Here is a 26409-nt window from a genome sequence, read left to right on the forward strand (position 1 = left end):
TGCGGTCCTTTGAGGGAATTGAGGGTAGAGTCTGGTTTGGTCTGTGAGCCAAACCCTGAGGGCACTTGGAGGTGAGACGTTAGTAGGCTGGTGGCGCCTCCTCCCGTGTCAGCCGCGCTGCAGTCTCGAGAAGGACCGCCCCTCCTGGGCCAGGCCCGCCTCGCCCGCCGTGACCCCGCCCACCTGGGCTCCAGGCTCGGCTCACGCACTGCGTGTCTCCAACGCTCTCCGCAGATCTGCCAGAGTCACAAGTCCTGTGAGATCGACCCCGTGAGGCTGAAGGACGGTGAGAGCCTGGAGAGCAACACGGTGAGGCCCGGCTCGCCCTCCAGCGCCTTGGACGCTGCGACCCCCGGATGGTGGGCGGTGGCAGGCGCCTGAGCTGCAGCGGCCTCGGGGGACCACCCCCCCCCCCCCGCCCCCGGCGCCAGCCACCACCTCCCCTGCTCTGTGCCCGGCCTGCGCCTCCCGCCACCCATACCCGGGAGCCTCCATGGTTGGGGGCGTCTCCCTCAGCTCAGCAAACGCGGCTCCCCAGCCTGGGCCACCTGTGGCTGCTCCTGGAGCTCTGCCCCAGTTTTTAAAACAGCCAAGTCCCTGTTTCCATCTTTCCGCCAAGTCTTTGCCTCTAAAGAGCAGAGCCCGGTCCTGGCGCTCGGGAGGCCACGTCGCCGCGGGCACGGCCTCTAGGCTGCCGGTCGATGTGGGGACACAGCGTGCTCCCTCCACCCGCGCCCCTGGCTGGTTGCGTGGGTCACTGTGATTGCAGCGTGCTGCTCCTGGCCCACGACGGGAAGTCTGTCTTTGCTGCTCTGGGACCCCAGCCTCGCCCTCGCCCCTCCTGGCGGCCGCGGGGCACGGCAGCCCAGGGGAGTCTGGAGCAGACGGCTGAGCCCCCCCCTTGCAGGAGAACCTACGGCAGTACGTGGACCGCGTCTTCAGCGTCATCACCACGTCGGGGCTGAGCTGCCCCACCGTCATGTGTGACATCTTCTTCTCCCTGCGAGAAGCGGCCGCCAAGCGCTTCCAAGGCGAGTGCTCGTGGCGCCCACACCGTGGGGACACCCGCACCCCTCACCAGACGGAGGCCTCCAGGCAGAGACGGACGTTCAGGGCCCCGTAACGAGGGTTCTGACCCCGTAGCCAGTGGGCAGCGTCAGGCACCAGCATGGGGGCTGCATGGCGGGCAGGGCCCCTGGCTCCTGTCTGCACTCGCCCCTGTGTGAGTTGGGCCCCAGCCCCACCCGGAGGCCACAGCCGAGCTCTGTCCCAGTGGTTCCCAGTTTCTTCCTGCCCCCGGTTATTCCCTGCGGCTCCAGCAGCCCCAGTGAGTCCTGTCTCTGTGTCGTGGCCACAGATGACCTGGACGTGAGGTACACGGCCGTCAGCAGCTTCATCTTCCTGAGGTTCTTTGCTCCAGCCATCCTGTCCCCCAACCTCTTCCAGCTCACACCCCACCACACGGTAAGTGAGCCCCTGTCCCGGAAACTAGTCAACCGGACCTCCTGACCGTCTGGCCCCCTGGACCAGCAGGTGGCCGGGGCAGCTCCCGTGAGCCGAGCCGGGGAGGTGCAGAGGTAGCCCCAGGTGGTGGCTGGGTTGTGAACGTGCCACATGCCCTTACGTCTTTGTCTCAGGAAGGTTTCAAGAAGTTCTAATCAAAGTTGTGTTGTTAAAACCGCTGGATGGTGTGACCAGGGCTTCCTCTGGGCTTTTGTTATGACGTTACCCACTGCCCACACACAGGAGGACGGAGCGTGGATATCAGTCATCATTCAGGCCATGTGGTCCGCAGATGATTTCTGAGCTCCCACCGTGAAAAGGCCCGAGGCCCGAGCCCTTGCAGAGAGAGTGCCAGGGGGCCACAGTGCCAGGCGGAAATCCCAGGGTGATGGGCCCATTCCTGGTTTTGCTGGTTTTAAATTAAGCCTGCGAACCATGTGGAGGGTGAGAGGCCCCCAGGCTGGGTTCCCGGGAGACTCAGGCCCAGGGTCGCCAGGGGGATCCGCTCCTTTGCTGGAAACGTGGGGTCTGGGGTCAGGGGTGGCCCGAGAGCCCGCATGTCAGCAGCTCGCAGCCACCTGGGTTGGAGGGCCCACAGGGACCTCCGACTCCAGCGCCAGCGGTTCACCTGCTCACTCACGGACGACGCTCGCTCCGTGCAGCTGTTAGGGGTGTCGTTCGTTCTGTCGGCGGCGGTTCTGGGCTCATTCACGACTCAACTGTGAGACCGTCCCCTTCCCGTCTCCGGCAGGACCCGCAGACATCGAGGACGCTGACGCTCGTCTCAAAGACCATTCAGACTCTCGGCAGCCTGTCCAAGTCCAAGTCCGTGAGTCACTGACTTGAGTTCTCTTTTCAACACGAAGGAGGAGGAAGGAGTAGTAGGACGAGGAGCAGGCATTGCCCAGAGTCCCCGCGGGCCGTGGGGGGGGGCCTCACCGCGTGGAGGCGTCCCCTGTGGGCGATGACCGTCCCCTGTGGGCGGTGACCATCCCCTGTGGGCGGTGACCATCTCCTGTGGGTGGAGACGTCCCCTGTGGGCGGTGATGTCCCCTGTGGGTGGTGACCATCCCCTGTGGGCGGTGACCGTCCCCTGTGGGCGATGACTGTCCCCTGTGGGCAGAGGCGTCCCCTGTGGTCAGTGACCGTCCCCTGTGGGCGGTGACCATCCCCTGTGGGTGGAGACGTCCCCTGTGGGCGGTGATGTCCCCTGTGGTCAGTGACCGTCCCCTGTGCGTCCCCCGTGGGCAGCTAACACTCCCGCTGCCATGTATGGGTCCACAAACCATGTCCCCTTGGCTCTAGGGACTGCGTAGCCCTGCCACACAGCCGGGCGTCCTCGGCCTGAGCACCTTAAGGAAGTCGGGGTGCTGCCTGGTGACTGAGGGCTCGTCTACGTGGGGCCAGCGAGAGCCCCTCCTTCCCTGGGTCTGAGCTCATTTTACCCCATTTGGTGACAAATCTGCGTCTCCCCTTCACGGGGGCGTCCTGGAGACTGACGACGTGCCAGGGCCCCGGGGGTCCACCCCGTGACAGCAGCAGCAGTGTGGGCTCTGGGTTCCCCGCACACAGGCGGTGACGTGGCCTGTTCCTCAGGGACGGGCCTGTCAGGCTCTGTCTGGAAAGGGTTGAGCCATGACCTACAGGATCACCCCAGCTCTCCCCATTCTGTTCTTTGTGGGGCGGAGTGACCCAGGCTCTCAGCACTGCAGACAAGCAGCCCCCTGCAGGGCAAACGCTCGGCTTTCTCTGAATCCGAGGGACACAAAGCCGTGGGCCAACGCTCTCCTCCATCCGTCAGCCCCAGCGTTTGTCGGCTGGAAGCCCAGATAAACAGGCACCTGCTGGGCTGAGGTCTGCACAGACTCGCTCGTTTTCACACCCAGGGTAGCAAAGTGCCGTCATGCAGACACAGGTCCCCCCGGGTCCCTCTTGCCGCTGCCCCAGCTCCTGGAGGTGAGGACCCCTCCCGTCCCAGCAACCGCGTCTGGGAGCCACGCGCCCGCAAAAGGTGTTGAGTCGTGCATGACGAAGATCTCACCAAGGACCCCGTGTGGTTCGCTTTTTGAACACGGCTTGAGTGGAATCCACCCTGCAGCGTTTGGCCCCTCCCTGCAGCTGGGGCCGGGGTACTTGGCACCCGGGACAGCATCCACCCCTGCGTGTTTTGCTGTTCAGCGCCCGTGGCCGCACTCCAGATCTTTCAGGTTCGGGCCGGGAGACCTTAGGCCTCCATTAAGTGACCTGTTTCATTTTAGGCCAGCTTTAAGGAATCCTACATGGCTGCATTCTATGAATTTTTCAACGAGCAGAAGTACGCTGATGCAGTGAAAAACGTAAGCATCGGCGTCGATGAACGCAGACTCGCGGCAGCAGAGGCGGCTGACTCGGTGGGAGGGATCCGGACGGTCGTGGGTGGTTGAACTGAGCGGGGAGGCCCCGTGGGGGCAAAACCCGGGGCGGGGGCCAGGGAGGGGAGCCGCGATGGCTTCCAGCTCCACGAGGGGAGCAGGTGGACCTCCAGGTGTCACCTGAGGCCTGGCGGCCTCTCAGGAGTAGTAACAGCTGTGGGTGCGGCCAGCCCTTCCCGGGAGGGGCCGGGGTTCAGCTAGGGCTGGAAGCGGCTCAGTCTCAACAGAGTCAAGACCCTGTGGTCCTCTCAGAGGGACCCCCGCCCGACCACTTGCTTCTCAGAGTCTCCTCTCTCCTCTGGTTCCAGAAGGAGATGCAGGGCACCCAGGCACTGTTCCTACGAAGGTTCGCCTTTTAACCATCCGGTTTCTTTCCACTTCAGTTCTTAGATTTGATCTCGTCCTCCGGGAGAAGAGACCCCAAGAGTGTGCAGCAGCCCATCCTGCTTAAGGAAGGGTAGGGCTGGCGGGAGAGAGGCAGGGCGGGGCTCCCAGGCTGGCTCAGCGCCAAGCAGGCATCCCTGCCCGCGGGGCCAGAGGGCATCCAGACCCGTCTGGGGCCTTGGTCCGTCTGGGAGAGATGCCCCAGGGCTGCGCCATGGCGTGTCTTCAGTCCTGTGCCTGTTCTCTGCTGAGGCTGCGAGTGGAGGAATGCCCATCTGGGAGCGGAGTTTGAAGGCGGGGGAGACTGAACAGCCCCCAGATAATCAGAGGCTTCTGCCCGGGTGGCCCCCTCACCCGAGTCCAAGGCTCCCCTGCCCTCCATCAGCCCCTCGCTCAGAAGTGCCCCCCGCCAGGGGCTCAGAATACAGGACGCAGCAGAGAGCCGCTATCTCTCGCCTCCTGTCTTTGCTCCCAGAGCACACCTGCGGGCTGGGAGCCTGCCGCCGGCACTGTGGGAGCATCTCGTGTCCATGTTTTCAGGGTGGGGGTGAGGGGGTGCCCTTTGTTGGAGCTCAGATAGACCCGTGGTCATCACCAGCTTGTAACTTGAAGTTGACACCAGCACAGGAGCTAAACTTTTCCAAAGTAGAGACCTTTGCCTTTTGATTTTTAAATCCTGTCCCTTGGAAATAAAATTATAAGATACTGAAATCCCACAGTCTGCTTCGAGTATCACAGGTACGGCAGTGGCGACCTGTTGTGATTCTGCAGGCTTTGACTTTGTGACTTTGGGCTGCTGGAGCTGGCGGGCAGGGGGGACATGCACCCCGCCCTAAGCCGCTCACCCACCAGCCTGTGCGTTCACGACAGGTTCATGATTAAGAGAGCACAAGGGCGAAAACGCTTTGGGATGAAGAATTTTAAGAAGAGATGGTTTCGCCTGACAAACCATGAATTTACCTACCAGAAAAGCAAAGGTACCAAGAACAGTGCGCTTTTTATTTGTTCTCACATATTGTATTCCGAGGGACCAGAGCCTTGCCTCAGCCCCCGTGGCGGTACCGGTCGCTTTTCTGGGGTGGGCGGGTCCTTACCCCGGAGGCGGGCACCGAGAGGGCGGCCTGGGCATCGTGGAGAGCAGGGTCTCGGGGTGGACGCTCTTGTCCTGCGTGGGTGGCTCTGATCTAGATCACAGGATGTCCCCATGGAAACGTGGGGTTGGCTTCTCAGGGACCCGGGTCCTGTGGGGGGTGAGCGCGTGAGGCCGGCGTCACCTGCCTTCGAGGGGAGACCGGCCCCTCCTGGCGGCTCACGGGCACACTCTGCCACAGGGGACCCGCCTCTCTACAGCATCCCCATCGAGAATATCCTGGCGGTGGAGCCGCTGGAAGAGGAGTCCTTCAAGATGAAGAACGTGAGTGCCACCCCATCCCCTCGACCTCGCCGCCGCCACGTCCTGCACCTGCTCCCAGACCCTCGTGAGCTGGCAGCCGCAAGGCGCTGCCGCGGGGCAGAGAGCCCGACCCTGCCCGCTGGGTTGGCAGGACCCGTGGGGTTTCTCTAAGACTTTCGGTTTAGATTGAGTCTTGCGTCTACAAGCTCCAAACATAGAGCGAGGGCTGCAGCCCCTCACCGCGAGCCCCTCACCGCGAGCCCCTCACCGCGAGCAGTTGCTCGTCTGCACTTGTCCTGTCGGCTGAGCTGAGTCCCCGGCCTCCTCCCGTCTCTCTCCGTGTACATGTGCGTATGGCTTCTGAAGCATGTGTATCTTCAGTGTGTTTCTTAAAAACAAGGACATCCTTTATGTAACTCTGCAGCCAGCATCAGGACACCCGACCCGCGCAGCGTCACTGCTAAACCGCCGCCCAGCTGCCCAGTGACATTCTCTAAGCCGTTGTGTGTCCCAGGCCAACACCGGTACTTGGTTCTCTGCTGTCTCCTTAATCCGGGACATTCCTCAGCCTTTCTCTGTGTTCTGTGGCCTCGGCATTTCTGAAGCAGAAAGGCCAGTGTTTGGAGACGGCCCTTGGTTTGGGTGTGTCGGGGGTCAGTGTGGCAGCTTCAGGTGATGCGTTTTGTAGGGACTCCCTCGGATGTGGCACAAGTGCTGGTGACTTGTATCAGGGACCCATGGCCCGGGGTCTGTCGGGGACTCGTGGCCCGGGTCGGCCGGCGGCCCGTGGCCGGGGTCGGTCGGGGACACGTGGCCCCACTGGACGCATCAGCTCTGCCCCGTCTTGCTCGGCCTCACGCTTTTTGCTTCTCTTGTCCCTTCGCTGCATCCTGTCGCTTCCTTCTGCCGAGGGCCTTTCTCTCTCCCTGGTGTGTTTTGGGCTGTGCGGCCCCGCAGGGCCCCGTTTCATTCAGGCCGGAGCCCCTCATTGGTGAGACCACGTGGGTGCTCACGTGGCCCGGATCTGGCCGTGGGAATGGCACGGTTTTTGCTGCCCCTGTAGCTCCCCCCTCCGGGTACATGCCGTCCATGCCGTCGGGCCCCACGGAGGTGTCCGCGTCTGCAGGAGCCCACGCATGGCCTGACCGGCAGGAGTGAGCAGCTGCCACTGGTCATTTCAAAGGCAGACTTTGGGCAGAGGCTCTGGGGGACCCTCCCAGGAGGTCCGCTTCTGCTGACCATCCAGATGCTTGCAGACAGCTTGGGGAACCCCTGCTTTGCGTTCACTTCCCGACACTGTGGGCACCATGGTGGAGGGGGGCTGGGGGGACGGTGCCTGAGTTCTCGTCGCCGAGCACGTCCGAACGCTGGGGAGGAGAAAACACTCCTGCCCAGCCCCCGCCATCACCGCCGTGTCCCCTCCTGTCCCCTCCGAGGGGGAGCACGGGGTTCCCACCGGGTGCCAGGACGACTCTGCTCTCCAAGGGGTGGTCTCGTGGGGAAGTCCCCTGCAGCCTCGCGCGGCCACTGGGGGGCGATGGCCTTGCGTCCCACCTCCCCAGGCCACCAGCCCGTAGCCCGATCTGAGGGCTTTTCTGGGTTGTCTGTTTTCATTAGAAAATCTGCGCGCTTAGGTCCTGTTTCTCCCAAGTCTGTTCCCATTTCTCTTTCTCTGCTCCTAATTTTCTAAATATTTTTTATATTTTTCAGTTTCGTTAGATATATTTTGTATGAGTCACACGCGGTCTTTTTTGAAGGAAGGTGGGGCTGTAAATAATAACTAAGAGTTAAAACTTCAAATCCTCCAAATTCTTCCCTAGTCTTCCAGCTTTAAAGAGACCCCAACCTGTGGCCGGGGCCGAGGGTGACTGGCGGCATGGGCGCCACGCCCAGGGGCCGTGGGCGGAGCCTCCCTCAGGAGTGCGGGCAGCTCCCCAGCGTCCCAGACTGGGCACCTCTTCTCTGTGGCTCTCCATCCTGTCCTGAGGCTGCAGTGGTTGGAGGGATGGCCCCACCGGCCGGGGTCTCCCTGAGGGTGATGGTGGCGGGGACGTCCCTTCCACAGATAGGCAGAGCAGGTGGGACCCTCACAGCTGGGCGGTCAGCCCTTCAAGCCCTCCGCTGCAGACGACGGCAGTCCCCGGGGTGGTTGCCGGGCGAGGCAAACGGCAGATGAGGCTCCACGCGGTTCATTCCCCTTGTGGCGCGTTGACTTGGAATGTTTTATTCAGGGGAAGGTCCAGTCGGGCAGAACCCTGCAGAAGCCTAACCGAGGGTAATAATTTGGAATCCTTTGCCCAAAGGGACACCTTGCTTTAAGGAGGAGGGAGGTGTTCTCGGGAGATCAACCCTGTTTAAGGCTCTTCACTTCAACGTTCAGACAAATTACTGCCCTTACTCTTAAGAGCTGCGGCTGGGGGCCTTAGCGGGGTCCAGGCCCTGGGCGTCCGCGCTCTCCCGAGGTCACTGAGAGCCGTCTCCCCCCATGGCCGTCCTGAGGAGGGGTCACGATGCTGACCCAGAGCTCACACCCGTGCGTGGGGGCAGAGCCCGGCCCAGACCGTGCGGCCCCAGAGCCTGGACGTGCTCCACGCAGCCACAGACCCGGCCTCCCCTCCTGTGTTTCACGTCGCCACCCCGCCCTGCTGCCCTCGAGCCCCCTCCAGGCCCCGGGAGCCCCGGTGTCTCTGTGGGTCACGCGCTCCCGGCTCACGGACCCCCGAAGAGTCGGGCTTGCCCCCGGGACCCGACTGGCCGCCAGCCTCCTTCCCCGTCCTCGCGTCCATCTGCCTTGCGCTTCCGGTTTCAGTAGGTGCCCATGGCCGCACTGGGTCTGTCTGTCCGGCCTCCGTCTGGTCTGAGGCCGGCCCCACGGCCTCAGAGGGTTAGGCTGCTCGCTGGACGGGTGGTCGGAGACGGCAGCTGCGCTCGCCCTGCGCTGGCTCCCGACCTTGGCGCCTGGTCCTGCCCCAGGACAACTTGAGGCCATGTTTTGGGCCGCAGATGGCCCCGTGGCAGGTGCGGGCGGGTTTCTGGGCCTGAGGGAGGTTAGCACCCTCGACCTGCCCCCTTGGTGGGCAGCGTCCTGCCGTGTGTGTCTGCACGGCACCTCCCACCCCTCCCCTGGATGGGGCTGGGGACGCTGTGCTCTCAGCCGGTGGCCTTCCCGACGACCACAGAGGGACAGAGTGTGGAAAATACCCTGGAAGCAGCCGTGAGCTGCTTCGTTCCGTCAGGGCTACAATTTCAGGATCCTTTTCTCATCGGCCTGTGCCTTCCCGCTGCCTTCCCCACAGGCGGCTTCCACGCGCTAACAACCAGGCCAACGTCCTCTTCCATTTGTGAGACGTCTTTGAAGGCCTGTGGTGTGCCGGGCCCTGGCGGAGGGGCCCGCCTGTGAGGACGATCGGAGCAGAGCGCTCCCTCCAGGGCCTTCCCTCCATCGGGGATCGCAGCCACGTACAGAGCATGCAGTCTGAGGCCTGTGCGACAGTGCACGTGTGGGTGGGGTGGGGCTGGGGGGAGCCGTGGCTGTTCACTCCGGAACTTGGGCCCAGGCCCCTCCCAGAATCCTTCGAATCCTGTTCGTCCTCCGGGCACACCGCCCCACCTTGCAGAAGGCCTCCGTGGACTTTGACGTCCCGACTCCTGGCCTCCCACATGCCCTCTGCCAAGTCCAGCCTGACAGCCTCCCAGGGCTCAGGGCTGCCGACCTCCCTGCCCTTCTGTGTGCAGCCGGGCCTGCGTCTGCTGGGAGCACCTGCCCCTCGCTGCCCCCAGGGCCTTTGCACCTCCCGTCCCCTGCTGCCTGCTTTCCCCACTGAGCTTAATTAACTCTGCGTCGCCCGTCTGATCGCAGCTGGGGGATCATCTGTCTCGAGGGCTCCCTCCTGACCCTTCTTTTGGCCTCCTCCTCCCCCCTCCCAGCCCCCGTGCTTTGTGTTCACTCTTGTCTTTCTTGCTGGCTGGGAGCTCACGAGAGCAGAAACTATGTTTGGGCCACTGTGTCCCCAGGACCTAGGACAGTGCCTGGTACTCAGGAATGTTTGTTGAGTGAATAATAAATAGGAAAGGCAGTGGAGGCTCTGAGAAGCCTCACGGGGGAAGTAACTTCTGCCTGGAAGAAGGAGGGGTCCCTGGAGTGGTCAGTCTTGCAGCGGGAGTACATTTCAGATGGACAACAGCACATGCAAAGGCCCCGAGGCAAGTCTGGGGAAGTGGACGGGAGAGAGGGCAGGGTGTGCTGTGGCGTCTTGTACGAAGCCCATCCCGCCCAAAGACGAAGGAGGCTGAGGAGCCAGCGCGTCTGTGTGACGGCCACGTCCCAGTTCACGTGTCCTGGTGCAAGTGGTGCAGCGCCTTTGCTTTTCCAGGGGGACCCCAAGGCCCCCGAAAGGCAGCGCCCTGGCCCGGGTGACCGGGGCTGACCCCGCCGAGCCGCGCAGCCTCCTGTGTCCCCGCTCTGCCCCCACTCGGCCCCAGGCTGGTTGGCGTGGACAAGAGTGGCCCTCGCGGTTCAGGCAGGAGGCCCTGCCGTGGAGCCCCCTGAGCCCGCCCTTGCCCCTCAGATGTTCCAGGTCATCCAGCCCGAGCGGGCACTGTACATCCAGGCCAACAACTGCGTGGAGGCCAAGGCCTGGATCGACATCCTCACCAAGGTGAGCCAGTGCAACCAGAAGCGCCTGGCCGTCTACCACCCGTCCGCCTACCTGAACGGCCACTGGCTGTGCTGCAGGGCCTCCTCGGACACGGCCGCCGGCTGCTCCCCCTGCACCAGGTAGGTTGTGCCTGGTACCCCAGCCCGGGGCGGGGATAAGTGCGGGGTGGGGCCCCCGTGTTTAGTGACCTTTAAATGACCACCGCCACAACTGACCCCTCCTCCTCTCCGCCCGCTCGCGCGGTGTCTGGGCAGCGGCCTCCCAGCAAACATCCAGCTGGACATCGACGGGGACCGAGAGACTGAGCGCATCTACTCTCTCTTCAGCTCGTACATGAGCAAACTCGAGAAGATGCAAGGTGAGGCGGGGCGGATGGGGGTGAGCCCTGGGGGCCGCCAGGGGCTGCGCGCGGTGTCATCGTTTATGGCGCCGACGGGGAAAACGTTCTGCAGGTTGAGTGGCTACTGGGGGGCAGTTACTTGGATAACAGGTTCTATGGATAATTTTAAGATGGAATTTAGCTTGCAGCCTCTGAAACTGCCAGATTCTTGAGAAGATCCTGTGTCTTAATAACCTCCCATGCCTCCAAACAAGGAGTTTCAATCTTGTGTGTTTTCCAGAGGGACGTGTGCACGTGTGTGTGTGTGCACGTGTGTGTGTGTGTGGACCCGTGTGTGAGTGTGCGTGTGCTCGTGCCCCTGCCGGCAGCTCCAGGTGTTTTCCTGCATTCCGTTGCTCTCCGTGCCCTGCAGAATGAAGCAGTGTAGGTGGGGCAAGTCGGGAGACCAGGGGGGCGCTTGGGCTGTAGCAGGAGAGGCAGATGCAAGGCGAGCTGGGGGCGGTGAGCTGTGTGACCCTGCACTGGGGCTGGCACTCCTCAGAGCTGCTGTTAGAGATTCTGTGGTGGGCCCTGCAGCCCCCTCAGAAGGTTCCCGGACACAAGCCTGTTGGACTCTTTTCCTTTTCGTCTCCTGGTCAGTTGTGGGCCGCAGCCTGGAGGGTACTTTAGCCATGCCTTGGTGAGCACGCAGCTGCCCGCCCATGTTCTCCAGACCCCCGCCTCCCTCTCTGCCCCAGCACCACGCGGCAGACCCCTGTGCCTTTGCCCCCGATGCGCCCCTCATCTGGCTGACGCCGTGTGTCCTGGGGGGGCCCCTCCCGAGCTTATCCTGCCCCCCTGCGGACAGCCTGTGCTGATCTCTGCCATTACGATGATGCCCTCTCAGATCTGTTCACCAGCGACACACATGACCTTGCGAGGAGAGGCAGGTGTCATTCATCCCAGTGCCTAGCACACAGGAGAGACTCAGTACCTGTTTGCTGGATGCGTGGATGGATGGGTGGGTGGGTGGGTGGGTGCATGGGTAGATGGATGTACAGTCAAATGGAAAGGGGTCTTGAACACCCAGCCTCCCTCCCAGGATAGCAGTGATCTTGACAACAAGGGTTCACAGAAGGTCAGCCGGATTGGAGGCCTTACTGCTCACTTCACGGAGGCACCAAAGCACTGAGTCACTTTCCACAGTCTTCAGGCCTCTGCCTGGAACCTCAGCGCTTTCTTGAGGCCGATACTCTGCTGTCAGGGGCTCTCATCTCCTTGAGACCCTCGTTTACGTCGGTCAAACTGCCCTGAGCGCTCAGCCCGTGGGCTGACGACATACCAAGGCCTCTCCTCCGGGCACAGCAGCCTTTCCGTGCTGGGAGGCAGCTGTGTCCCGGTCGCCTGTGAGTCTGTCCCCCAACCTCCCTCACAGCGGTGTCCCCCTGGAGTTCGGTGCCCAGTGCTGCAGGTGGCGCAGGGCCAGTGCAGGGCTGGGTGGGATCGTGTGCGGAAGGGCTGCCGGACCGAGGTCACGCGGCCAAGGTCTCGGTGATGGTGGCCGGCCACCCCGTCTGCGCCCTGGAAGGCAGCCTGCACGCACACCTTCCCGCAGGCATGGCGAGGGGGCCTGGGAAGGTCTCGGGGTGACTTCCACAGACACGGAGCCGTGCTGCACGCGTGCCCGTTAAATCAGCATGAAGGCTTTTCGCCCTCCCCCCCTCCCCCCGCAGCTCAGCCAGCACCTCGGTGCAGCCCGTCAGCTACGGGCCACCGTCTGCCCTTAGGAGGGACCAGGACGCACTTTTAGTCTCGCCCTTCCCACCTCGGGGCACGGACATTGGGCTCACTGTCAGGGCCTCTGTGTCCTGTGTCACCTGGCTGTTGGGTGTCCTCCCGACGTAGATATCTGCCCCCCAGTGTCACCGGCAGGGGCCGTGCTCGCTGTCCTCCCGTCCTTGTCGGTCAGCAAGTCCACCTTTGCACTGTCCTGCGTCTGCCCTGTGCTCTTCCTCGTTCCTAGGGCCGTTTTAGAAACGTGTACCCGCCGCCAGCCGGCCCCAGCACGCGCTCCAGCGTTGCCCAGGCTTGGTTTGGGGAGCCCCGTCAAAGAGGAGCGGAGGGCGAGCTTGCCGCCCGGCCCCGTGGATGCTCCGGGTCTGTTTTGGGTCCAGTCACAAATCTCGCGTCTGACGTTGGGCCCTGAATTAAGAGCTGCTCCCCAGCCCGGTCCCGGGACCTCCTCCCGGGTCTGTCCGAGCTCCCACCACTGCAGCCACACTCGTTGGCGCCCTAGCAGGAGATTCCCCGCGACGCACAGGCCTCAGTGCAGAGCTGCCTTGGCATCCGCTGCGAGACCAGCTGGGCACACAGCCCCCTCCTCTGGGAAATGGCAGTGACGGGCCCCACCCGCCAGGCTGGCCCAGGGGCCGTGTGGAACAACCCCTGTGAAGCGGTTCACGCAGCCCCCGAGCTGAGGCGGCTGGGCGTCCCTGCCTGTGTCCCGACCCTGCCACCGCCCGGCCCCCCGCGTGGGATCGTGGTCCTTCGGTGATTCCCATCCTACTCCTAAGCTGCCCTGTTTCCCAGAAGGGTTCACTGAGGCTCGGGAGCCTGAGGGACTCGCTCGAGGCCAAGCAGGCACAGCCAGAGGGGACTCGGGGGGGACGTGCAGGCAGCCGGGCTCCAGGGACTCATCAGTGCGGCTCACCGCACCCTGGGCGCTCCCGCCCGCGTCTCTGCCCCTTTATCCCTCGCGTGCGCAGCCCTTATGTCTTTCTTACGTCATGTTCCCATTTCCTTTGAAATTTTGAATCTTCCCAGGTTCCCTTTGCACAGACTTGTGGTTTTTCAGTAAGAATTAAGAGGTTTCCCTTGAGTTGGGAGTGAAGGCAGTAAATCTTTCCGTGACGGTGAGCCGGCAGCACATCACAGGCCGTGCCGAAGGGGCCTGCTGCCAGCTCACCTGGGCCGGGCACCCGTCTCTCTGTGGCCCTGGAGTGCAGGACGCAGCTCGGGTGTTTGTGGGCAGGTGGGGGGCCCGGAGGCCACAGCGTGGTCTTCAGCAGGAGTGCGGTGGTCGGATGAGAAAGGTACCTGTTGAGCAGGTGGGGCGATGGAGGCTCTAAGAAGCTGCTAGCACAGACTGGCCAACAGGTGACGGCCGAGAGGATGGCTTCTCGTCCGCCCTGCACCCTGCAGGTCCCTGCCGTGGCACGTCCCAGGAGCAGCCGTCTGGGAGCCCGGGCCAGGCTGCACAGAGCCCGGTCACCCTGGAGAGGGGTTGGGCCCTCGTGCTCGGCGTTGGACCCTCGGGTCTGTGGTTCCGGCGCCGCAGGCTTCTTCGGGGTTCAGGGTTGGCCCCACTCTTAGCGGCTTCTGGTTCGTGTGCATTTGCGTGAGCGGTCGGCCCTTCCCATGCGCTCGGGGGGCAGCCTGTCCGCTCGCCCCAAGCTGACCTCAGCCCCTGCCCCCGATGCTGCAGAGGCCTGCGGGAGCAGGTCTGTGTACGATGGTCCAGAGCGCGAGGAGTACTCCACGTTCGTCATCGACGACCCCCAGGAGACCTACAAGACGCTGAAGCAGGTCATCACCGGGGTCGGGGCCCTGGAGCTGGAGCACGCCCAGCACAGAAGGGACAAGTTCAAGAGGACCAAGTACGGGAGCCAGTGAGTCCGGGGTCTTGGAGGCGTGGGGAGCCGGGGAGGGGCCGCCTCGGGCTGCCTGCCTGTGGGGCGCGGCGGGCCCCCATCTGGCTTCACCCCCAGCGCCCTCTGCACCGGGTCCCCAGAGGCGCCTCCTGCTCCCGCCTCGCGACCCATGTGCTTCTGAAATTAGGCTTCCATCGTGGGCCAGCGGCCCTGCCCCTGGGAAGCACGTTTTGCCTCTCCAGGCTGGCTCTGGACCCCCCCCCCGCCCCCTGCCCCCCGCATCCTGGGAGGGAGGGGTCGGCCGCAGAGGGGCAGGCGCAGCCGGGCCACCCGCGCTCTGTGCCAGGGGCTGCAGCTCCGGCTCCGGGCAGGCAACCAGGCGGCGCCCTCCTCCTGCACGAAGGGTGTGGGTGACGAGAGCCTATGAGTACTTGGAGCCCACGGACCCACGGCAGAGCCCGCCCCGACACCTGAGGCAGGAGCCCTGCGTGGGCCCAGCCCCCTCCCTGCTGGCTGCTTCCTTCCAGGGAAGACGTGGCTTGGGTCTGGGAAGGGAAGGGGGGCTCTGGGAGAGACCCCGACTCTGGCCAGGCTGCAAGGGTGCCCAGCACCCCTGGGGATGCCGACCGTGCCTGCTGCCGGTTCCACAGACGTTCACATCACATTCTAGACCCTTTAACACCCTCTGTCAGAACCCACGCCGACCGTCTAAAAACGCCTTTTCTTAGACACGGCAGAGCCCGTGACTCACGGCTGTGCCAGCGTCTATCAGCTAACAGGGCGCAGCGCCACGGTGCTCACTCCAGGAGGCCACGGTCTCCCCACGCATGAGCACACGCGCCCCGCACGTTGAGGCCGGGGTCACGGGCTGTGCTTCCACAGGCAGTTTTGGGCTAACTTCTTCCTTTGCTGGTCCATACTTCTCATACGTATTACGATGAACACGCAGCACAAGCAAAGGTAGGGAAAGGTGATGAGAACAACACACACAGGAAAGGGTGCTCAGCGCCACTAATTATTAGAGAGAAATGCAGATCTCACCACTACGGTGAGGTACCACCTCACAGCAGTCAGAACGGCCACCGTCAGAAAATCTACGAACAATAAATGCTGGAGAGGGTGTGGCGAAAAGGGAACCCTCCTGCACTGTTGGTGGGAATGTAAATCGATACAGCCACTATGGAGAACAGTATGGAGGTTCCTTAAAAAACTACAAATAGAACTACCATACGACCCAGCAATCCCACTACTGGGCATATACCCTGAGAAAACCATAATTCAAAAGGGTCATGTACGACAATGTTCACTGCAGCACTATTTACAGTAGCCATGTCATGGAAGCAACCTAAATGCCCATTGACAGATGAATGGGTAAAGAAGGTGTGTCACATATATATAGTGGAATATTACTCAGCCATAAAAAAGAACGAAATTGAGTTATTTGTAGTGAGGTGGATGCACCTAGAGTCTGTCATACAGAGTGAAGTAAGTCAGAAAGAGAAAAACAATACCATATGCTAACACACATATATGGTATCTTAAAAAAAAAATGGTTCTGAAGAACCTAGGGGCAGGACAGGAAGAATAAACACGCAGATGTAGAGAATGGACTTGAGGCCACAGGGAGGGGGAAGGGTAAGCTGGGACAAAGTGAGAGAGTGGCATGGACATATATCCACTCCCAAACGTAAAATAGCTAGCTAGTGGGAACCAGGCACATAGCACAGGGAGATCAGCTCGGTGCTCTGTGACCACCTAGAGGGGTAGGATAGGGAGAGTGGGAGGGAGATGCAAGAGGGAGGGACTATGGGGATATATGTATACGTATAGCTGATTCACTTTGTTATACGGCAGCAACTAACACACCATTTTAAAGCAATTCTACCCCAATAAAAATTTAAAAAAAAAAAAAAAAAAGGCGATGGCAGTTCAGAGGCGCACCAGCCACAGGGCGGCCCATGCTCACGCTGCTCCCCCTACACCCCCGCAGGGAGCACCCCATCGGAGACAAGAGCTTCCAAAGCTACATCAGGCAGCAGTCTGAGACCCCCGCCCATTCCATGTGAAGCCCGCGGGACCCCCTGTCCCAGGATGGTGCCCTGAGCTGCGCCGGGTGAGCCCGTGTCCAGGAAGGAGAGAACACCAGACCAGAGGGCAGCTCCTCAGCTTGCAAGCCGACAGGGGTCGAGCTTGTGAACTTCTGAGGCTCCCGGGCCATTTCCGGGTGGCTGTGCACTTGATCACGCCAGTGGCAGGCAACCTGAGCTGGCCTTTCGGGAACAGGGTGCCGGCGACACCGCGGCCTGCGGAGCGTGTGCCCTGTGCCGCGTGCACGTTTGTCTCTGCTGGTCTGTGACGCCCGCACCGTGGAGCCTCCGGCACTAACGTTCTGCTTCGACTCAGCGGGGGTGTTGCGAGCGTTATTCTTCTCCTATGAGCCAGACGTCCAGGCGGCCACCAGCACGAAGCCTCCTGGTTTCAGCTTTTGACGTTTGTATCGGTCCTGGCCAGAGGGTCGGAACCGCATGGAGATCCCAGTTTGAGGATGCCCTCGCTCTTTGGGGACACGGGGTCCTTTTGCAGAGAGATTTCCTAGGGGTCCCAGCCTTCGTTCCCGGGGTGGGAGCCCCCCTGCCTGCTGCTGATACGCGTCCATGCAGCCGCCACGTCAAGCAAAGTTGTGTTGTTTGCTGTCAGTGGGGCTAAAAGTAGAATCCACGTTTGCCACCCTGGTGGGAGTTGGGGGAAGGTTGTAAAAATAGAAATGTGCATTATTTTCAAGCTGTTTTTCTTAATGTTTTTAAAGGACTGTTTTTAATTAGCTCTTTGATATCAAGTAACTCAGAACATCCAGGCCTCTATGTGCCTCCAGACGACAGAAAAGGGAGTGGTTGTGTCTCATGGCAGCCAAGTAAAGGTCCCCGAGGGAGAACGGGGAGGGAGGCAGGGGGAAACCTGGGCCCGCGCTGGAGGCTTGGGAGCGGACGCCGGGCCAGCGGCAGAGCTCGCCGTCTCTGAGGCCCTGGGGGCTGCCAGGGCTGCCATGCGTCTGGGGCTTGGGGTCCTGACGAGCTTCTGCTGACTCCCCCGAAGGTCTCGGCTGTGTTCAGACTCGAGATCTAGACGGCAGATGGTAACATTGCCCGTTGTCGCAAAAATGGTGGAGGAAAGTGTTGCAAAAAAAAAGCTCTGTATCCGCAGCTCTGAGGCTGCTCCAAACCGCAGTTTTCAACGTGGATTTGTAACAGTGTCTCTGTTTGTACGATACTAATGATCGGGATGCATTTTACTGGCCAATTAAAACAGCCCTTTTATTCTTTCTGAGACTGGTGTGGTTTCACAGGAGCGCCCGCTGATAAGGCACACGTGGAGATGGGGGGTGTGGTGGAGTGGGGCAGGAGGGAGCTGGACGACATGCCTGTGATGACAGGTGAGGTACCTTGACAACAAATGTGGTCCCTCTGATGATAGAGGGTGTCCCCCTGATGATAGAACAGGTCCCCCTTACGACAAGTGTGATCCCCCTGATGACAGGTGAGGTCCCCCTAGCAACAGGTGAGGTCCCCCTAGCGACAGGGTCCCTTTGATGACATGTGGGATCCACCTGACAACAGGTTTGGTCCCCTGACAACAGGTAAGGTTCCCCTGACGACAGGTGGGGTCCCCCTAACGACAGGTGAGGTCCCTCTGATGACAGATGTGATCCCCCTGATGACAGGTGTAGACCCCCTGATGACAGGTGTGGCCCCTCTGACGACAGGTGAGGTCCCTCTGATGACAGGTGTGATCCCCCTGATGACAGCTGTGGTCCCCCTGACGACAGGTGAGTTCCCTCTGACAACAGGTGTGGTACCCCTGATGACAGATGTCCATTTGACGACAGGTGGGATCCCCTGATGACAGATGAGGTCCCCCTTAATGACAGGTGGGGTCCCCGTGATGACAGGTGAGGTGCTTCTGATGACAGGTGAGGTCCCTATGATGATAGGTGAGGCCCTCAGGACGACAGGTGAGGCTCCTTGGATGACAGGTGAGATCCCTCTAGTGACAGGTGAGGTCTAGTTGTGGGGCTTTGGGTTGTGCTGGAAACCACAATGCTTCTGGGATGGAAAGGTGTGGAGTGGGGCCCTGTGAGGGCCATGGGGACCTCAGGGCGGACAGAGACGGCGTCAAGCTCAAGGAGGGTGGGAAAGGCAGGGCCCCTCGTGTCTCTGAGGACTCAGCAGCGGGGTGTGTGCTCGAGGGCCAGACACAGGTCAGTGTCCCGAGGGAGGGGGGACAGGAGGCCGGTGGCCCGAGGGGAGACAGAGGGAGCTCAGTGCCATTGAGCAGATATGGCTGCTCCCCTTCGAAAGGGGGGGAGGAGCTGGGTGCACAACATGGGGGACCCGCCCCGCCCCCTTCTCCTTTCTCCTGTCTTCTCCATTTGGTTTCCACTCAGTTGTCTTTTTACTTCCAGCCCCGGTCGGCCGCCTGGTATGAGAGAGTCGTGGGGGGGAGGGGGTGGGATCTGGCTCTGGGGAAGCCGGGTCAGGCCTTCAGGGGTGCCACGGCCCTGAGCCGAGGACAGTGGCGATGAGCGTCCTTCCCAGGTGCACGTGGACTGGGGAGGAAAGCGCTGTTCTGCTGCTCTCCGGCTCCCCCTGTCTGCTCTGGGTGGGGGCCAAGGGGTTCAGACGCCCCGAACACGAGCGTCCACGGCAGGGCTGCAGGGCGGCTCCCAGGGGCCTGTGCAACGCAGATTCACACGCAGGACCAGGCCCAGCGGAGAGAGTTGGGGCTGGCGGGGGCAGGGAACGAGCTCTGCCCATGTCGGGGTATGTGGGAGGACTGAAAAGAGAACACCTGGGAGAATGAGGACCCAAAGCCCCGCTCCGAGGACCCCAATCTTTTGCAACCCCAGTCTGTGCCCACTGACTTTCTCCAGCCCACCTGTTACCCCAAGAGGGAGCTGGTTCAGCTGCCCGCCTCCATCCGCGTCCCCCCGAGGCACAGAGCCTCTGAGCAGCCTCCAGGGCGGCCCCTGCACCGGCCCCCGGCTGGCGGACCCGAGGCCTCCCGGGAGCTAAGATGCGTGAGCTTGTTTAGGGAATGGAAGTGCACGTGGAAAAAGGGAGCTCGTCACTTGTACTTCATTCGGAACATTATGACACACTTAGTGCTGTCGGCTGGGTCCTCAGGAAACACCTGCTCTGATTTTCCCCCGTGGTCCCAGGTGAGAAGAAAAAATTGTGTTGAATAGATTATCAGAAACTTTCTGTTAGGCTGTGTTATAGGCTGAACTGTGTCACCCCAAAATTCATGTGTGAAGTTCTGGTCCCCAGGACCTCAGAAAGTGACTGCCTTTGGAGATGGGCCTTTAAAGAGGTGATTAAGGTTACATGAGGTCACTAGGGTGGCCCTGATCCAGTCTGACTGCTGTCCTTTTAAGAAGAGGAGGTCAGGACACAGACACGCACAGAGGACGACCCCGTGAGGACACAGGGAGGAGACGGGCATCTACGCACCGAGGAGAGAAGCCTCAGGAGGCCAGCCCTGCCCACGCCTGGACCTCAGACCTCCAGGCTCCTGACCCAGAAAGCGAATGTCTACTGTGGAAGCCGCCCGAGTGAGCCTTTGGTCACGGCAGTGTCAGCAAACAGCTCAACTGAAAACGCAGAGAAGAGTTTCCTCGGCACAGGCAGAGGTGCCTGTCCGCAGACGGCTGCCTTCTGAAGCTGCGTTTGCGTGACTCTCCCTCGTCTGGAGGGGAGGACGCAGGACGCCACCCAGGGCCCAGGCCGCCAAGTGGACTCCCCGCCGCAACCGCCGAGTCCTTCGTCCCTGCTAGGAATCGAGAGATTCGCCTGAAGGCTCAGCAGACCCAACACCAGAAGCGTCTGCAGAGCCGCATGAAGGCCCCCGGCCGCCTGGCCCTTTGCCGTCTCTGCTGAGAGGCAGGAGGCCCTGGGAGGAGGCCACTCTGACCTAGGGCCGCGGGAAGGGCCAGCGGGCTGGCCTCTGCCTCTGCAGTGATGTCACAGGGGCCACCTAGCAACGGGGCCCAGGAACACAAGGGCAGCTCCCCGTGGAGGAGGTGGAAGCCATGCGCTCCGTCTGAGGGCTGCGTGAGAGCCAGCGTCCTTCTTCTTTCCCGTGGCCCGAAGGCAGGGAGGTTGGAGAAGGACACCACGGCTGCACACAGGAGGCACCAGCTGGGCCCCGGGGCCCCTCCCTCGGCCGTGAGCCCCGGACACCTCAAGGCGGCCAGCGGGATGGCTGAGCTCCAGAGGAGCCGATGTGTGGGCGGCCTGCACCAGAAAGGGGACCCCCCGAGCTGCATCAAGACGCTGTGCAAGGAGCTAGGTAGGGCCGGGGTTAGGGCGGGGCAGACCTTTCTCCCCGGGCCAGCGAGGGCCACACACCCACCCCCCACCCCGGACCCACTGCCCCTGCCTAAGATCCTGAAGGCCAGGGTGGGGCGTGTCGGGCACTGAGGTCTGAGGGGGCAGAGCCAGCCTGGGACTGTGTGGGGACACGCCGGGGTCCAGCACGGGAAGGGTCTCAGGTTGATGAGGAGGCCCTGGGGTGAGCCCCAGTCCCGCTGCCAGAGCCAGGACCCTCGCGGCCAGGGGCAGCAGTGAACCCACGGGGCTGGGGGCCGCCCGTCTGCTCGTCACTAACGTGGCCTTTACGTTGTAAAGTGTGCAAACTTACACCTGTGTCAGCCACGTGTCCCACGTTTCTAACCCTGCGAGCGGGCCATGGTGTGGCCGAAATGGGGATGGGTGCCCGAAACGCCCTGGTCCTTACGTGGACCTGCCCCTGGAAGGTCAGCTACCCCAGGGCAGCGGGCCCGAGTTGGCGGAGAGACGGGGTGACTGCCAGTCGTCGGCAGGACCCCAGCAGTTGTGGTTCACACCAGCAAGTACCCTTTGCTATGACCGTCGTGTAGGAAGCCTAAGTGACGCTCTTAGGAGGCGAAACACAGTAGGCGGGAAATGCGGTTTGCTTGTTCAAGCCCTAGGAGCGATTTTAAGAGGTCATTGTATAAAAATATTTGTTCTTCTCTCAGCTTAAAAATCCAAAGCTGTGTTATCTCTGGAGGAGGAGGGGAAGGGGGAGCCGGCGGTCACAGCACAGGGGCCGCTGCATTTCCACTACCTCCGACCGATAAAAGTCCGAGCACAGGGCTTCCCTGCTGGCGCAGCGAGAGTCCGCCTGCCGATGCAGGGGACACGGGTTCGTGCCCCGGTCCGGGAGGATCCCACGTGCCGCGGAGCGGCTGGGCCCGTGAGCCATGGCCGCTGAGCCTGCGCGTCCGGAGCCTGTGCTCCGCAACAGGAGGGGCCACAGCAGTGAGAGGCCCGCATACCGAAAAAAAAAAAAAAAAAAAGTCCGATTACAGCCACTCCTTCTCAGGCTCTCAGGAGGGCCGAGCTCCCCAGAGAGGAAACCAACCTATAACCTGCTCAGGAAATATTGCAAGTAGCCACAGTGTGTCCCCAGTAGTGCCGGCCACGGACCTTCCTACCCAGCACCGATGGGTATGCCGAGGCAGGATGGAGGGCAGGGACGCACCGATCGCTGCACTGCCAGCCGCCGTGCACACACCCGCCCCAGGCGCCAGGCCCGGTGGGGCTCCCGGACAGCATGGAGGGGATGCGCCGCCCGGAGCCGGAGCCACGCGGAACACAGCTCGCTGTCTACAGGGTAAAATGAGACGAGGTGCGGCCTCCCGAGTGAGGGCGGGGCACCCGCCAGGCCTGGGCGCCCACACTTGGAAGCAAGAGCCAGGAGGCTGGTGCCGCCGGGCCCGCAAGCGCCAAGGTGACGTGGACGCAGGAGGCGGGGCCGAGCGCCTGTGGGACGCGCCCCCCAGCCGGGCGGGAGAGGAGTCCGCGCACGGAGGGCCCGCGCGAACCCGCGGATCCACGGCTGAGCTCGCGCCCGGGCCCTGAGCCTTTGCCTGGGACGCCAGACCGCAGCCGCCGGCCTCGCTGCCGCAGAGCCTCCGGGCCAGGCGCCCCAACGACGCCCCCACTGCAGGGGTGCGTCCAGGGCAAGGAGGGGGCTGTTCCCCGGAGGGGCTCCAGGCATCGGCGAACTGGGCCTGCTGAAATCCGCAAGGCGGAGGAGGGGGCGAGGGGCGCCCTGGCCGCGAGGTGGCGTCAGGCCGGTCGTGCAGCGGGTTCCCGCCCGTGTCGGCCCCGCCCCGGCCCGCGCCTGTCCCGCCCTCCGCTCCCACCGGCGCGAACCCCGACTTTCGGGGGCGGCTCGCGGTCCAGACAGTGACCTGTGAGTGTTTGGCGATCACTTAGAGGCCAGCTGAAGAAAGGCAGCAAAGGAAATAGTCTCTTCGCGTGCGGGGGCAGCTTCTGCCCGGCCTGCTACTCCTCCCGGAGCCACGCACGAGCCCAGCCTGGAGCCTTACGGGCTGAGCCCTGCAGGTGCGCCCAGAACCCCGAAGAAAGCAGGGCCTTTCTTAGAAAGCGGACAAAGGGGGAACCCGCGAACACACTGATATTTTTACTTTATGATAACGAGGCACGGGGGGCAGGTGTGTGTTTCTCATTCCACAGCTGCTTTGGAGCAAAGAAAAACCAGGCTCTCTTTTTACTGATTCTTTCCTTCCTGCCAAATACACGTTACAGGAAGGAGCAGGTTTGAAGATCTATCTGGAGCGGCCCTGTGTCTTCTAAAAACGGACACACTTGCACACATACACAGACACGCACAAGCACACACGTGTGCACACACGTAGGGGCTGCTGAAGATTTTCCGGAAGAAGCCCACCGTAGATCCCTGCCAGAAAACCACTGAGCCGAACCATCCGGGCCCTTCCATCTGAGGTCGACGCAGCGCCCTTCCCTCTGAGAGCTGCCAAGTTCTGAAGTAGTCTCTGAAGACCCAGGGTCGCCTCAGCCTTGGCCTTCAGGGCTTTGTCTCTAGGTGGCCAGGGCCAGCCTGGGGGTGGCGGCACAGCCGCAGGTCAGCAGACGTCCCGGAGCCCGTGTGCGAAGAGGATGCACAGCACCTAATTCTCACCCACAGGGAACTCAGACCAGAGGCAAGGAAAGTGTGCGGACGGCCCGGCCCAGGGCGGGGGCCGAGTGCCGGGGAGAATGGGCGTGACGGAAAGCTCCCTCCAAGGAAGGTTGCTTAACACTGGGCAGGGGGCCCAGGTCCCCATGAAGGATGGCGCTGGAGGACGGCAGGGGTCGGGGGACACGGTCCAGGGGAGGGACAGCGTGCAAGACAGTGAGGACCAGCGAAAAAGCAGGAACAGAAAGCAGGGCACCTGCCGGAGCCGGGCCTCGCCCCTCTGTCCGGCAGGTATCCCCGGCCCCGAGGCCTGTGAGCTTAAAGGATCCCGAGTAGCTGATCTGGCCGCCAAATTCTGTAGGAAGTCCTCTGGGATGGCGGCTTGCAGGGGCATCCTGCTGGGTCTCCTGTCAAAAACTTTATTTAAAGCTCAGAGCTCACAGCTCCCGAGGCTCACGCTATCTCGCCGAGGTCACCAAAATGCAGCTTCCTGTAATTGTTCACTGACAACCGCTCCATGCATGAGCCCGGGGCTGGATCCTGTGCCCCTTTCTCCTCACCGGACAAAGACCTTTCCCAGCCAGAGGACTCCCACCGCTGGCAACGCCCCTCAGAGGAGCCAGGAGGAGCGTCCTGGAGGGTGTGGTGTGGTTCAGATCTCACCTCCGGGGCTGGGTCGCCGCCCCCCCCCCACCGGCCCTCAGTTCCTGCTGCTTCCAACCCCACCTGCTGCCACCAGGAGGACGCAAGGGGTCCCTGCACCTGGCACAGTGACAGTAGAGGCAACGCCAAGGCCTCCCGCCACGTGCCACGGAGCGGGCAGAGGCCCTGCGGGGAACCTGTGGGGGGCAGGGGGCCTTCGACACCCTGCACCGGCCTGCAGAGGGCTGATGTGAAGAGTCGGGGCGGGAGGCCTCCTGGGCCGGGGATGCGTGAGAACGCTGGTCAGAACTGGGGCGGCAGCGCCCACACCCCGCAGGTGGCCCGTCAGCATCCTCGCAGGCTGACGACAGACCCGCTGCTTCCTCCTCAGAGCCTGAAGATCATGGGAAGGACCTCAGAAGCGACACGGAAGATGCCCGCTGGTGAGTGGCCTTGTCCAGCGGAGGCAGCTGTGCAGAGACGTGCGGAGAACACGGCAGGCTGGGGTGGGAGTGGGCGCCAGGGTAAAGACCTGGCGGGGGAGGGGGGTGCTGAGGAAGGCCAGGGCGTCCGGAGAAGACCTCGAGGCTCAGACGGGAGGGTCGGGGGCCGGTGACCCAGGGGGCTCGCAGGGCCTCAAGCAGCCCCCCACCAGCAACCCCCCGGCCCAGCATCCTGGGGCCGGCGCCTATCGCTGCAGACCTTCCCCCTCGGATCCCCGGGCATCTCGCCCGAGAGCCTGCCAGGGCTGCCGGCGTCCCTTGTGTTGGGGCAGGTTGGGGTGACGGCTCCTCAGGGAGGTCAGCTCAGCAGCACTGCCGCGTCTTTCTCTGCTCTGCCCACCCCTCTACCCGGGTCTGCCTCGCCCACCGCCCGCCAGCCCCGCCCTGCTGACCCAGGGGCGCCGGTGCCCAGGAGGGAGGAAGGTGTTGTCTCAAAGCCCCGCTTGCTCCCGCTGCAGCCAGGCAAGCCCGGAGGAGCAGCGCCAGGACGCCGCTGGGCAGGTGCGGGGGCGTTGGAAGGAGGCGGAGCCCAAGGCCAGCGGCCAGGAGGAGCCGGACGGCAGGGAGGGCGCAGACAAGCGCGCCCTGGAGGCCAAGGTCAGGCCGTGGACCTTTCATGTGCACGCGCTGCCGGCCCTGCGCCTTGGAGTCCTGCCTCTGTTTATCCGTTCGGTGTCTTCTTACAGGAAGGGGAGCCAGAGTCCGTACAGCTGGGTGACCTCCTGGAAAAAGAGGCAAGAGCTTTTCACTTTAGTAACAGAAGTCAGAGGGGAGGCCTGTCAGGCACAGTCCTGCCGAGGACACGCGGGCTGGGCCAGGCCCCACCTGAGCTGCCTCAGCGCCCAGTCTGTGCTCCTGGCTGGCGCCGGGGCACCTTAACCCCGGCTTGCCAAACAGCACAGCTGCTGAGGGAGCGGGGGTCCCGACAGGAGGTGACCCTCAGCTTGCCCTTGTCAGGGAGCCCCAGCCCCGGCCCGCCGCAGCCCAGGGGCAGCGGTGCTCACAGGACCCTGTCCAAGAGAGGCTTTCCTTCCCCTTCCCCATCCGCGTGCAGGGGTGGAGGGGAGCTGGGCTTGGCCTGCATCCAGGGCCCCTGGGGTCCCCTCCACTCCCCAAAACACTTCTCCCATTGTTGACTAAACTGCTACCACTGGGCCAAGCCAAGGTGCCTGGTCAGAGACCTGGGGGCCGCTGCACCTGAGCCCCCCAGGCCTTCCCAGCTCACTGTGTGTCTCTGCAGCTCAGGCAGCGGGGCAGGGGGTCTGCAGAGGCAGAGCTCAGGCGCTGCCCAGATGAGCAGGCCTGCAGTGGGCCTGGAGGGTCCACCCAGCTCTGGGCATCACCGGCCCTGATTCTCAGGGGGCAAAGCCGGGGGAGACCCTCTGAGTTCTCAGGGACCTGATGGGAGGTGAGCAGGGAGGGTTGGGAGGCCATATCCCTCCTCTCCCTGTGCCCGAGGGCACCTTAGCAACCACAGTGTCAGCAGGTCCCACCACATACTGCCGGTGTCTGGTGGGCTCAGTGTAACGCCCAGACCCTGGCCACCACTGGCCCAGAGCCCACGCTCCCTCCCAGGAATCTGTGTGCCTTCCTGGCTCCCCCAAGCCCACCAGCCACGCCTCTTTGGTTTCCATCCACAGAAGCCATCTGTGTTTGTGGAGGTTGATCTGGGAGACGGATCAGAGGAGGTAAAAAAAACCCAAAGTTCACAAAGCCAAACCAGCCACCGGGAAACGCCTTGCTTGGAGCCATGCGGCGTTCCCAGGAGCTTGCCCTGTCACCATCACCACAAGCACGGGTGTGCTGGAGGCTGAGGCAGAGATGGGGCCCAGGGTTTGGAGACTGGCCAGGGGACCAGAGAGCACCTCGCTTCTTTCTCATTTTCCCTCATGCCAACCCACACACATTCCTGCACCTCCATA

General features: G+C 62.6%; 1 protein-coding gene across 3 annotated transcripts in view; it reads left to right on the forward strand.

Annotated features, from left to right (window-relative positions):
- Window positions 1-17621, forward strand: part of RASA3 (RAS p21 protein activator 3) — an 89051-nt gene extending 71430 nt beyond the window's left edge. For all 3 annotated transcript variants that reach the window (XM_082675957.1, XM_082675958.1, XM_082675959.1), the window contains exons 13-24: window positions 235-309; window positions 908-1031; window positions 1358-1464; window positions 2255-2332; window positions 3762-3839; window positions 4298-4371; window positions 5169-5275; window positions 5630-5712; window positions 10260-10468; window positions 10604-10707; window positions 14153-14336; window positions 16309-17621. In XM_082675957.1, coding sequence (XP_082532083.1) covers window positions 235-309; window positions 908-1031; window positions 1358-1464; window positions 2255-2332; window positions 3762-3839; window positions 4298-4371; window positions 5169-5275; window positions 5630-5712; window positions 10260-10468; window positions 10604-10707; window positions 14153-14336; window positions 16309-16384 — 1299 coding nt within the window. In that variant the 3' untranslated portion in view covers window positions 16385-17621. The remainder of the gene's footprint in view (window positions 1-234; window positions 310-907; window positions 1032-1357; window positions 1465-2254; window positions 2333-3761; window positions 3840-4297; window positions 4372-5168; window positions 5276-5629; window positions 5713-10259; window positions 10469-10603; window positions 10708-14152; window positions 14337-16308) is intronic.
- The last annotated feature ends 8788 nt before the right edge of the window (window positions 17622-26409 follow it).

The sequence above is a fragment of the Grampus griseus genome (genome assembly GCF_964374135.1).
Source record: "Grampus griseus genome assembly, chromosome: 18".
NCBI classification, from domain to species: Eukaryota; Metazoa; Chordata; class Mammalia; order Artiodactyla; family Delphinidae; genus Grampus; species Grampus griseus.